Source organism: Otolemur garnettii, unplaced genomic scaffold (genome assembly GCF_000181295.1).
Source record: "Otolemur garnettii isolate 467f Iridium unplaced genomic scaffold, OtoGar3 scaffold00016, whole genome shotgun sequence".
In the NCBI taxonomy this organism is placed as follows: domain Eukaryota; kingdom Metazoa; phylum Chordata; class Mammalia; order Primates; family Galagidae; genus Otolemur; species Otolemur garnettii.
Window position 1 is genome coordinate 11,289,182 of NW_003852411.1, and position 14,130 is coordinate 11,303,311.

The window sequence follows — 14,130 nt, forward strand, 5'->3', positions numbered from 1 at the left end:
TCTGGTTATTTGAGTTGCCACTGTTTTTCCACTGGTTATTTGAGTTGCCACTGTTATTTGAGTTTTTCCACTGATTCTGCCCCATGCTGAGTTTACCTTGTTTAGAGGCCTTATCAGGACTGTTCAGTTGGTGGCTTCTTCTGGCTGCCCAGAGAGACAGGCAGAGCATGTCTGTTGTCTTCTCCCAGTTCTTGGGTGCTGAGGCAACTGTGGTGCAGTGGAATGGCAGCAACTGCACGGGAGTGTGTGTGGCTGGATTAGACCTCATTCAGCCTGCCAGGGCGACCAGGGGCAGAAGACCGGCAGCAGCTGGATCAGTCCTAGTTCAGCCCCTTCGGGGCAACTGGTGGAACTGGCAAACTGTAGTGGCTAGATCAGTCCTAGTTCAGCACCCTGGAGCAGCCAGGGGGTGGGGGAATGGCAGCGGTAGCACAGGGTACACAAGCGACCAGATTAGTCCTAGTTCAGCCCCACCAGAGTAGCTGGGGGGGGCGGGAGAGGAGGACTCCTTCACTGTTTCCCATTGGACAAGTGCGGCACTAGCAAGCCGATCTGTGCCCTCCCAGCACGGGAGCCTGGAGAGGGGAACTCCTCCACCTCCATTTGTGGGATGCACGTGGCTCTAGTAAACAGTTCTAGGCCCACCCAGAGCAGTAGACTCCTCCACCACCACCTGCAGCGCGCACATGGCTCTAGAAAGCAGTTCTGGGCCCACCCAGCACAGGTGCCTGAAGCGAGGAACTCTTCCACTGGCCCCCGTGGGGTGTGCGTGTCTCTAGCAAGCTATTTTGGGTCTGCCTGGAATGAAGGACTCCTCCGCCACTGCCTGTGGGACACCTGTGGCACTAGCAAGCCGTTCTGGGCCTGCCCAGAGCAGGAGCCTAGGGCAGGGATCTCCTCTGCCACCTGTGAGGCATGCAACTCTAGCAAGCAGTTCTGGGCCGGCCCCAAGTGGGTGACTCTTCCGCCACTTGGGACGCGTAGGGTTCTAGCAAGTAGTTGTGTGCCTGCCTGAAGCAGGGGACTCCTTTGTGGCCACTCACTGCCCACGGGAGGCATGCAGTTCTAGCAAGCAGTTCTGGGCTCACCCAGAGCCCTGGAGCAGGGATCTCCTCTGCCGCCTGTGGGGTATGCGGCTCTAACAAGCAGTTCTGGGCCCACCCAAAGTTGGGGCCTCCTCCATCACGGCCCATGGCGCGCACAAGGCTCTAGAAAGTAGTTCTGTGCCTGCCCGGAGCAGGGGACTCCTCTGAGACCACCAGCTGCCTGCAGGAGGCATGCGGCTCTAGCAAGCAGTTCTGGGCCCACCCAGAGCCCTGGAGCGGGGATCTCCTCTGCCACCCATGGGGTATGTGGCTCTAGCAAGCAGTTCTGGGCCCTCCCAGAGTGGAGGACTCCTCTGCCACCACCCGCAGGGTGCACAAGGCTCTAGCAAGTAGTTCTGTGCTTGCCCAGAGCAGGAGACTTCTTTGTGGCCACCCACCACCCGCGGGAGGTGTGCAGCTCTAGCAAGCAGTTCTGGACCTGCCCAGAGCCCTGGAGCGGGGGTGTCCTCTGCTGCCCGTGGGGTGCGTGGCTCTAGCAAGTAGTTCTGGGTCCTCCCAGAACTGGACTTCTCTGCTGCCGCCCGCGGAGTGTGCAAGGCTCTAGCAAGTAGTTCTGTGCCTTCCCGGTGCAGGAGACTCCTCTGTGGCCACCCGCCACCCATGGGAGGCAGGCAGCTCTAGTAAGCAGTTCTGGGGCCCACTTTGTACCTGTATTTTGTGTTCTTAAATGGTCTTCCTTGGATTTACAGTTTGCTGAACTTCTTTCTGGGCTCAGCTCCCTGTCTTTGGCTTCATAGATTCTGATTCCAACCAGTTTTTCTTCCTTTGCTCAGGAGCCTCTGATCAGGGTTGCTACCAGTCAGCCATCTTCCCAGAATCTCTTTCTGATATTCTGACTTTTCATAATCCTAATTCAAAACTTCCTTCTCCTTCCATTATACTCCCATAGTAATTAACCAATATTTTATCACAATGTTTTAAGGTTAGCCTTATATTTTATTTAATTATTCATTAGATTAAGGGCAAATACTCTGTCTTATTTTTATATCATTAGCCCTCACAGAATGTCTGGGACACAGTATATAATCAATAACTATTTATTACATTGAATGAAGGCTATAGATGAGGTTTAAGAAAATTGCAACTGTGGTATCCCCAGGCCATTCTGTTGTGGTCTTAACTAAAGACATAAAACTGGACTATACCACCCTGCATATTTCCTCTCAAACTTAATAATTTTATAAATATGTGATTTAGAAAAGACTTCTATGATATTCATGCTCAACTAAACTGGAAAATATGTTTTTCTACAGACTTAGTGAAGAACTGAGTAGTATCAATGGAAACAGCAAAAGGAATAAGTGATAGAACCTCAGGAAATAATTTTAATTACTTGAAGGGGAGGAAGGTCTATCTAGAGCAGTGGTTCTCAACCTTCCTAATGCCATGAACCTTTAATACAGTCCAAAGGGGTCGCAACCCAGGTTGAGAACTGCTGATCTAGAGTGTTTAGAAGAGATAGAAGACTCATCAACTTCAATGAATGTTATCAGTAACTGAAAATAATCTTGTGGTGCTTTTTTTCTATGAAAAATATTCTGTCAGAGACTTTGACTACCAAATTCATATAGTCCTCATCTACTACCTCCTCATTATTTAGAAGAGGTTTCATACAGCTAGCCATTATAATAACTGAATAAATAAGTGAATAAATGGCATGGCCTAATAGAACATTATAGTCAAGTCAAGAAGGTAGAAAACATACCTTAAAAGTAAAGAGCAGTAAAAAGTAGTGCATAATGGTCTTCTGGATATATACCTAGTAGAGGAATTGTAGGATCGAATGGCAGGTCTATTTTTAGATCTCTAAGTGTTCTCTAAACATCTTTCCAAAAGGAACATATTAGTTTGTATTCCCACCAGCAATGTAGAAATGTTCCCTTTTCTCCACATCCATGCCAACATCTCTGGTTTTGGGATTTTGTGATGTGGGCTAATCTTAGAATGTTTATTGCAGCCCAAATCATAATTGCTAAGTCATGGAAGAAGCCCAAAGTGCTCATCGACCCATGAATAGATCAATAAATTGTGGTATATGTACACCATGGAATATTATGTAGCCTTAAAGAAAGATGGAGACTTTACCTCTTACATGTTTACATCGATGGATCTGGAACATATTCTTCTTAGCAAAGTATCTCAAGAATGGAAGAAAAAGTGTCCAGTGTACTCAGTCTTACTATGAAACCAATTTATAGCTTTCATAAGAAATTATACCCCAAGAAGAAAGGGAAATGGGAAAAGGATGGAGGGGAGGGGGGAAGATGAGTGGAGGGAGAGTAATGAGTGGGACCACACCTATAGTGCATCTTACAAGGGTACATGTGAAATTTACTAGGGGTAGAATATAAATGTCTAAACACAATAACTAAGAAAATGCCGTGAAGGCTATGTTAACCAGTTTGATGAAAACATTTCAAATTGTATATAAAAGCAGCACATTGTACCCCATGATTGCATTAATGTATACAGCTATGATTTAATAATAATAATAATAAAGTAGTGCATAATGAATGCTTGGTATTGTACTTTAAGGATTTAGGATTTTATTTATTTATTTATTTTTGGAGACAGAATCTCACAATTCAACCCTCAGCAGAGTGCCGTGGCATCACAGCTTACAGCAATCTCAAACTCTTGGGCTTAAGCTATTCTCTTGCCTCAGCCCCCCAAATAGCTGGGACTACAGGCAGGATTTAGGATTTTAGAGGAGGAGGTCATAGCAAACATAACATTCAGAGAGATTTTTATGTACAGGTGACTCTTACGCTGAAGTATATGCATAGTATGCATAGAAAGAAATGTGGGTGAGCACCCCTCCAAGAAAAGACTACAGGGTCTTTGCCTAACTGCAGGGGGCTGACTCTCAGATTGGTTATTAAGGGGAGAAAGACAGGAAGTTTTATGAGAGAACCATAGTAGTATGTTACCCAGAACATTCAAGCAGGCAAGGATACATGTGCAAAGGTATTTATGATATTATTTATAGCAATAAAAAATTAAAGACCAAGGACCCTGACTTCCCACCTCATTGCAGGCTAAGGAACAACTTCCAACCCCTTCTGGCCTTGAAGAAATTAGCTCATTTTCTCAGCCTCTTCTTCACAAATAAAGAGCCTGGTTTTGTAGCCCCCCTCCCCCCCCAACACACATACACACAAACAAAACAATAAAACAAACTAAAGGCAATGTAAATCTCATAGTGAGATTCTGTCTCCAAAAATAAATAAATAATGCAAAAGGGTATGAAGGATATGGTTAAATAAATCGTGCTACATTTGTAGAAAAGGGAACCTCAAATTTTAGATACCTCCTTGGTATAAGCACAGTCATTTTAGCGAGGTAGCTATTAAGAGGAATTGAGCCAAAGGCCAAACCATAGAACAATGGCTAAGGTGGAGGTCCAGAGGTAGAACAGTGGAACAATGGTTAAAGCCCTGCCCTCTCCACAATATTTCAAGGCAATTACTCATGGACTTTCCACTCTGACTAGCAACCCCTCTGTAGTTGTTTTTTGTTGTTGTTGTTGTTAGACAGTCTCACTGTCACCCTTGGTAGAGTCCTGTGGCATCATAGCTCATAACAACCTCAAACTCTTGGGCTCAAGTGATTTTTTTTTTTTTTGCCTCAACCTCCCAAGTAGCCAGGACTATAGGTGTCTGCCACAACTGCCTATTTTTAGAGACCAGGGGGTGGGGGGTCTCACTTATGCTCAGGCTGGGCTTGAACCCATGAGCTTAGGCAATCCACTTACCTTGGCCTCCCAGAGTGCTAGGATTACAGGCGTGAACTACTCACCCGGCCTCCCCTCTGCAGTATTTTTTTTTTTTTTTTTGAGACAGGAGCCTCAAGCTGTACCCCTGGGTAGAGTGCTGTGGCATCTCAGCTCACAGCAACCTCCAACTCCTGGGCTCAAGCAAGTCTCCTGCCTCAGCCTCCCAAGTAGCTGGGACCACAGCCACCCGCCACAACGCCTGGCTATTTTTTGGTTGCAGCCGTCATTGTTGTTTGGCGGGCCCAGGCTGGATTCGAACCCGCCACCTTGGGTGTACATGGCTGGCACCTTAGCCACTTGAGCCACAGGCACTGAGCCCCCTCTGCAGTTTTAAAACACTCTGGGATATTTCTTCTAGGCTTTCCTTTAGGTCCTGGGACAAGGTGAGGAAGAAGAGTAAGGAGAACCCCAAGTTCCTAAGTCCTGTCCCAGTGCCCATCAGGCTAGAATGTTGGTCTTTCTCTGGCTCCAGTGGGTCTGGACATTAATCAAGCAAAGAAGTGAACTCTCCTTACGCCTCTGGTTCTGCTAAAATACTCCTTCCAGGTTCCTGAAGATTTCTAGTAGATGGCCCTCTTACCTTTTACAAGGCCTCCAGCAGATGACCTTTGATCAGTATTGCAGCATTCCTGCCACCTCCTCAGCTAGCATGCACCACACCCTGAAGTGCTTTAAAAGAGGCTGTTAGCTCAACACAGTGCTGTTGACATTTTCCACTGTCAGTGGCAGCCCATCTACTTGCAGGTGCTCTTAATAAAGCTCTGCTACTAACTTTCCTTGGCCTGGTTCTTTGTGCCACTTTTCCACCTTTTGACATATAACAACGTCCATAATATGGGAGAAGGTAGATCTATACATACCCACATGAAAAAATGTCCATGATAGTTTAAGTTTAAAAAGTTGTTACGTAGCATATAATGCATGGTGCCAATTTTAGAAAATGAATTATGATTTAGAGTACTAAATGTGCCTATGAATATATGTATGACATATGGAAAATGGTCTGAAAACCTTCACAATGAAAGAAGTTCAGCATTAGACATGGTGAGATTTTTAAAAACCTTGTGCCTAGAGATACTGCTGTAGCCAGATTCTGTATCTTACCTGGGTCTCATTGAAGGCTTTCTTAGACCACTTTTTTTGAAGACAGACATTTTTCTTGATAAGGATAAACGTACTACTTTTGGTTCCTTGACAATTTCTACTGGATAATCTAAAAAAAGTCATAAATATGGGGAAACACCATGTTAGAAGGCATAAAAGGGTAAAAAGTAACAAGGAAATTTATTAGATATATTAAGTTCATGTGGAAAAACTACTGTCCCCATAACTGCGGCTATCTCAGCCAGTAGGACTGAGACAAACTCAGGGATGATTGCCATGCCTAACACAAACATCAGCCCAGGCCATGTTATCTAAGTATGTTGGCCAGTAGGCGTAGAGCCCACCTTCCTCAGAGAGACCACTGAGACTAACTCCATCATACAAATCTTTATTACAATAGTCAATACCAAATGTCATCCCCCCTCCAATCCACCATTTTTACTAGACCGTACTCACTTGATATTCTGTCCTCCCTAACACTTCTGCTATCCCCTTCTATACCCTTCACTTACCCCCTGGAACTCTTGTTTTGTAATTGGCAAACTTTTGGAATCTTGACCTTTTCTTTAAGCATCTCCTCCACCTTCTTGTTTTAATTAAAACAATTTTTCTTTCTTAAGGACACCACTTCTGGCTCGGCGCCTGTAGCTCAACCGGCTAAGGCGCCAGCCACGTACACCTAAGGTGGCGGTTTGAATCCAGCCCGGACCCGCCAAACAACAATAATGGCTGCAACCAAAAAATAGCCGGTGTTGTGGCGGTCGCCTGTCGTCCCAGCTACTTGGGAGGCGGAGGCAGGAGACTCGCTTGAGCCCAGGAGTTGGAGGTTGCTGTGAGCTGTAATGCCACGGCACTCTACCCAGGGGGACAGCTTAAGGCTCTGTCTCGAAAAAAAAAAAAAAAAGGACACCACTGAAAGCTTCTCTAATGATAGTCCAACATACCATGCCAATTCAGAATAGGTGTCTGATTCCCTACTGCCATTTAGAAATCATTGCTCAAAAAAATATCAAAACATCATTGTTGAAAAATAATAGATTTCATGGATCTCAGTATTATAAGAGCCCTTTGACATTCATATAGAAGAAAACAGTCTATAAACTCATCAAGGGCAGAGATGACGTATTACTCATATCACTACCAGAAATTAGAATATGACCTAGTTAGGTAGTCAACCCCCCAAAATGCTTATTAGACATAAAAGTAACTTTTATGTGGTTTGATAATAATTTCAGTGACAGATGGCATACAAAAAGGATTGAAAGCTATAAATATATATACTGGATCTAAATAAATGCAATAGAATAGATAAAAAAATTAAATCTAGACTATGAAATACTAGATATAAAAAGAACCCCCCCCCAAAAAAAAACCCCCTCCTAATACAAAATACCTAGAATACTGTATAAAAAACCACACACTTTAGAACTCAGGAGTAAAATTGTAGGAAATTAAGACAAATAAAATAAAATATAGAGATTAGAAACAGAGAGGCTGTTAAAATCAGAAAGGTAGGCTTTAGATCAGTGGTTCTCAACCTTCCTAATGCCGCAACCCTTTAATCCAGTTCCTGTGGGTTGCGACCCACAGATTAAGAATTGCTACTTTAGATACTTGAGGTGCTCTAGCCACCTTTGCCTTCAGAAAATGGGCAAAACTTTTGGCATGGCTTTTACTCTCAAGATATTTGGAAATTATATAAATTGTTACTAAGACATTTAAGAAGAGCTTTTGTCAGATTCTTAAGTCACAAAGGTGCAAAAATTGCAAAATAACAAAGGAGAAGAAGCCCTGATAAACACCCCATGTATGCCATAAATAAAATAAAATATTCTCTGAAGGAAAATAGCTTCAATCAGAGTCTCAAGTTAGTGCTACAAATTGTCACTAACAATGATCACAAATCAAGCAGAAATAACAAGGTATTTAAAAATACTTGGCCAAAAACCAAAGGGGAAAAAACCACTGACATTTGAAATAGACACAGGAAATTCAAATATGGATTTTCAAATTACTACTGTTAATGTAGTTCAAATAATTAAAAAATGAAAATGAAAATAAAAACAATAACATGGATTGAATATTATAAAAAGAAAAAATGAAAATTCTACATATAAAATGTTTAATAATTGAAAGTAAGAAAATTAAGAATTAATAGATGAGCTGAATGACAAAGTATATGCAGAGAATTATAATGGCCAACAAACTCATGGAAAATTGCTCAAGGTCTTTAATCATTAGGGAAACGCAAATCAAAACCACAAGGAGATAATCACCTAACTCCAACAAGAATGGCTTATATTAATAAGTCCCAAAGCAACAGATACTGGTGTGGATGAGAAGAGAAAGAAACTCTTACACATTGTTAGTGGGACTGAAAACTAGGACAACCTCTGTGGAAAGTTGTATGGAGATACCTCAAAGAACTTAAAGTGGACCTACCATTTAATCTGCAATCCCACTGCTGGGTATATACCCAAAAGAAAAAAGGTCATTATATAAAAGAGACACTGCACTTGAATGTTTATAGTAGCACAATTCATAATCACAAAGATGTGAGAATAACAACCCAAGTGCCCACCAATATATGTGCATGGGTGGATTAGTAAAATGTGGCATATACGTACCATGGAGTACTATGTCATAAATTGTCTTTTGTGACAACCTGGATGTAAATAGAAACCATTCTTCTAAGTGAAACATCACAAGAATGGAGAAACAAACACACATACTCAATACCAAATTGGAACTAAATTGATCAACATTTGAGTGCACATATAGAAGTAAATCTCAATGAAAATTAAGCTGGGGAGAGAAGGAAAGGGGTAAATTTATACATATTGGGTACAGTGTACACTCTGGGTAAAAGGCACACTTACAACTTTGACTCAATTTATACAAAACCAAAGTATGTAAACAAAACATGTATACCCCCTAATATTCTGAAGTTAAAATAGTTAGATGAAAAGAATGAATCCAGACTGAAATACACAAAAATGAAAGAAAAGATGGAAAATACAGAAAAAAGAATGTGACATATTATTAAAATTTAGAAAATATGTATAATAAAATTATCAAAAGGAAGGAAGAGATAAAATGGAGCAGGACAAATATTGAAGGAGATAATAACTGAAAATTTCCTAAAATTGACAAAGGACAATAAGTAAAAAACTCAAGAAATTTTAAAGCTACAAATAGTATAAACACTTAGGTACATCATACTAAAATTACATTCAAGCAGATACCAAATGGGAGTTAAAACAAGGAAAAAATGAGAAATATTTCCTTCCATGAAGCAATGCTAATGAAAAGTGACAACTAACATCTCAAAGTAAACAGAGGAAGCCAAGAGACAATGAAATAATAAGTTCAAAATGTTGAAAGAAAACAACTCCAATAAGAATTCTACATTTGGAAACTATGTTCTTCAAAAACAAAATAAAGAATTTTTTCAAAAACCAAATAAAGACATTTTTCTGATGCACACTGAAGGAAATACCAAAGAGTGTTCTTTAGGTATAAAGAAAATAATCCTAGATGGGGGAGGCAAAAATCAATGGAAAAGAGAGAAAAAAATAAATATGTGAGTAAGCTTAGATGAATATTGACTCATAAAATAATAATACATATGCAGTAAAAGTACTAATTTACATCAAACTTTAATACATCAAGGATGCATTTGAAAATATACCTGGTAACCACTAAAATAAGAAAAAAAAAACATGAAAAAATAATACACTAACAGAAGAATAGAACTGTTAACAACAACGACATCAACAACAACAAAACCCCTCTATCTTAATCTAATTAAAAGGCAATTGTCAGATTGGATTTAATAAAAACAAAAATACAAGAAATAAGATTCAGCTTAAAAGAGTCTCACCTTATATGTAAGAACAAGAGAATATTAAAGAATAAAAGGATGGAAAAGAAAGGTGATGGCCACAATAATGCAGACGAAGGTGATGACTTCAATAATGCAGAAGTATTACTGGAGAAAAAGCATTACCCTACTATGAAACTATAAAAATTTCAAATTTACTTGTACTTAATAATATAGCCTCAAATAAAATAAATCACAAATTTAAAGTCTTTAAAAGATAAATGAAATAATCCAGAGTGGGAGATTTTAAAATCTCTCTCAAATGATAGAAATACAAACTAAAACTATTGGTAAAGACATAGAAAATCTGAGCATGCTTAGCAAAATAGACCTAACTGATATGCACAGAACACTATGCCCAACAATACATGGTTTATAAATACTCTTAAATGTAATGACAGAATATCATAAAAAACTTCGTGGCAACATATTTAAAATCTCAAGCAAAATTCCTGAATTTATAAAATATACAACAAACTAAAATGGGCACAAAAAGAGGGAATCTGAGAAGTCCTATAAATTTTAAAGGGATTAAATCTGTAATTAAATCTCTCTCTGAGATTGAGACAAGTGTGTCTCAACCTAATACAATGTCTATCTAAAAATGTAATGGTAGACCTAGGTAATGAAAGTAAATCAAGGCTCGGCGCCTATAGCTCAACCGGCTAAGGTGCCAGCCACGTACACCTAAGGTGGCGGGTTCGAATCCAGCCCAGACCCGCCAAACAACAATGATGGCTGCAACCAAAAAATAGCTGGGCGTTGTGGCGGGCGCCTATGGTCCCAGCTACTTGGGAGGCGGAGGCAGGAGACTCGCTTGAGCCCAGGAGTTGGAGGTTGCTGTGAGCTGTAATGCCACTGCACTCTACCCAAGAGAACAGCTTGAGGCTCTGTCTCAAAAAAAAAAAAAAAAAGAAAGTAAATCAAATGAATAAATATTCTAAAACACAAAATAAAACTTTCCATTGGCAGAGGACATGATTATGTGTATCAATGAAATTTACAGATAAATTTTTAGAATTAATAATTTAATTTAGTAAGACTTTGAAACATAATATATAAAATATATTTCCATATGCTGGATACAATTAAAAACATAAGTTTAAAAATTGGGCTGTACCTGCAGCTTAGTGAGTAGGGTGCTGGCCCCATATACTGAGGGTGGTGGGTTTGAATCCAGCCCAGGCCAAACTGCAACAAAAAAATAGCTGGCCATTGTGGTGGGCTCCTGTAGTTCCAGCTACTCAGGAGGCTGAGACAAAAGAATTGCCTAAGCCCAAGAGCTGGAGGTTGCTGTGAGCTGTGATGCCACAGCCTCAGCACTTACTGAGGATGACAAAGTGAGACTCTGTCTCTTAAAAAAAAAAAAAAATTATAATATTTATAACTGCATGAGAAAACATCAAGGTCCAGAAACTGATATAAATGGAAGATATATAAAAATGTGATATAGAAAATGATACAAAAATTATTAGTTAAAAATAGATATTTTATTGATCTTTTATTTTTATTTATAAATATTAGTTGTCTATTTTTTGAGACTTTGGGGAAAAAAACTAAGAAGTTAACTGATGACTCCATACTGAACCTCAGAGTCAAAGCATTCTATCATAGACATACTCTTATCTGACAATGTGCATTTTTTTGCATTATTATTATTGCTCAATATTTTATTGCAGCAATCATCTGATTTCTTTTCTGAATGTATTTATCTTCATTCTTTACGAGGTTTTTGTTTCTAGTCCTTATCTTAAACATTGTTATTGTCATTAAATTTTAAGCCTTTTTAATTTTGTGAAAGCAAAAAGTGGAAACCAAATAAACACATCTATATACATGTATAGAGAAAATAAAAAATAATTATGTAGATGGAAACAAATGAAGCCCTTCCAACAACACCGATAAGCCAAGTAAGTTAAAACTTGCACAGGTGAATCAGAAAGGACACTGTCAACTGTGTTTCTCAGAAGTGAAATAATGGGGCGTCGCCTGAGGCTCAGTGAGTAGGACGCCGGCCCCATATACTGAGAGTGGCAAGTTCAAACCTGGCCCTGGCCAAACTGCAACAAAAAAATAGCCAGGCATTGTAGTGGGCACCTGTAGTCCCAGCTACTTGGGAGGCTGAGGCAAGAGAATCACCTGAGCTCAAGAGCTGGAAGTTGCTGTGACCTGTGATGCCACAGCATCAAATGTCTGTAGTGACCCACATATGCACCCAACACTGAGGCACCCAGATCTATGAAGCAAATTTTGTCTTATCAGAGAAAAAGAGAAAAACCCCAATAAAGTAATCATTGGAGACCTCATCACTCCACGTTCAGCACTAGAAGAGCATTTAAACAGAAAATTGACAATGAAACATTGGACTTAATATGTACATTTACAGAACATTTCATCCAACAGCTTCAGAATATACATTCTCCTTGGTTCATGAATCATTCTCAAGGATACAGCATATGTTAGAATACAACACAAGTCTTGAAAAATTTAAAAACAAAAGTGAAATCATACCAGTTTTCTTTCTGTACTATAAAGATGGTTATTTTAAAAAAAGACAAAAAAAAAAAAGCATAGTCATTGTCCTTTAACCATCTCTCCGTTTCAAACACAGCAAGATTCCTCTCTTAACTTATGTTCTGAGTTTTTGAGATTCTCTCTTAGATTTAAAAAAAAATCCTAACTGCCTCAAATCCAACCCTGTGTATAAATACTTGCCTATATGAGGAGCTCTCTCACAATATGTTTTATAGTCATCGCTTATCTTCTCTATGGCGATCTTTGGATACTTACAGCAGAGTTCCTCAAAGGACATTTTGCTTATGTCTGTGAAGTAAGGAAAAACAGAGATGGAGATGGAGTCTAGTTGTCTGGGCTGGATGCAGTGGCTCACGCTTGTGATCCTAACTGCTCGAGTCTAGTTGTCTATGTTCAAAGGTATTGCCTTCAAAATGTCACTTAAGTAGGATAATAGTGTTTTAATGTATTGTTCACATAAAGAGTACAAGTTCCCTAAGCCATATTATAACCAAGGAAATAGAGTCTCCACTCCCCTCCAGAACGGGAGGATTCTGCCCTTCATATGGAAAATTGGCCCATGGAGATTTTCTACATGAGGAAGGTTATGGTAACAGAGATAGGACTTGAAAGAGCTACTAATTGTTAATTCACATATAAAAGGTAACTCACACAAATGAATGCTGACACCTTCAAAGAAACCATTTGTTCTGGGGAGAGCTACAAATGTATTTCAAACATTGTGTTCTTGCTTCCAAGAATGTGATATACCTAAACAATAATATATGGCAAATAATGTGCTACACTGTTTTCTCTTTTCCACATCTGCTTTGGGGATTAATTTCAGAATCAACAGCTCATATATTTGAATATTGTCAACATTTGCCAATCATTGGCTTTTGGAGAAGGAATTTTTTTTTTTTAGAAACAGCCATATATTACTTTTAGTTACATGTGATGAATTGAAAAGGAATACCTTTTAGTATCCAAAATGTAGAGGGACAATAAAGCTGAGATAGCAAATTTTAACTAAGTCTTAGTTAGTTAAACTAAGAAGCATAGTAGCAGCACCTTGCCTCCCTACCGTGGGAAAAATATTCATGTACAGTGCAAGATCTGGGATTTAGATTACATCTGATTGCTCTCCATGTAGTCCAGTACTTTCTGTACTGTTAAAGTCAAAGAGAAATACTGGGATGTGGACCCATGAATGACAGTTATTCTTACATAAGCATCATTGTCATTGATGTCTTTGGCACCATTGTTGTCACCACCATCATCATGACCATCGTCATGATACTCATTGTGTTTCAGGCAGGGGTATCTGACCATCAGTGACAACAGCAGTGGATTGTTTCAGCAATTAATTCAAGTTTCTAATTTCTCCATTGCTGAGCAGCCTTGGGCAAGTCTTTTTTATCTTTCTGGACACAGTTTCTATATAAAAGATGAGAATATCCCAGCTTTGGTGCTCTGTTGGTTTATGGTACAGCTTGAGTAGAAGCACCAGCCCACCTAGGAGTCAGCACCCTGGCTTGGACAAGTGCAAAGAAAGTCTTTTTTCTTTTCTTTTTCTTTTCTTTCTTTTTTTCTATTTTTTCTTTCTTTTTCTTTTTCTTTCTTTCTTTTTTTACTGTTTGGGATTTATTAAGAGTACAGAGAATCAAATTATACTGATTGCATTTGTTAGGTAAAGTCCTTCTTGTATATTGTCTCCCATCTCCAAGAGGTGTGTCACACACCATGAC

At 39.6% G+C, this 14,130-nt stretch overlaps 1 protein-coding gene across 1 annotated transcript in view; it reads right to left on the reverse strand.

Annotated features, from left to right (window-relative positions):
* The window catches only part of RGSL1 (regulator of G protein signaling like 1), an 89,726-nt gene that overhangs the window by 28,190 nt on the left and 47,406 nt on the right, over window positions 1-14,130 (reverse strand). The window contains exons 9-10 of the mRNA XM_012802578.1: window positions 12,584-12,691; window positions 5,986-6,094 (exon numbers count right to left, since the gene is read on the reverse strand). Of these exons, the coding sequence (XP_012658032.1) occupies window positions 5,986-6,094; window positions 12,584-12,691 (217 nt within the window). The remainder of the gene's footprint in view (window positions 1-5,985; window positions 6,095-12,583; window positions 12,692-14,130) is intronic.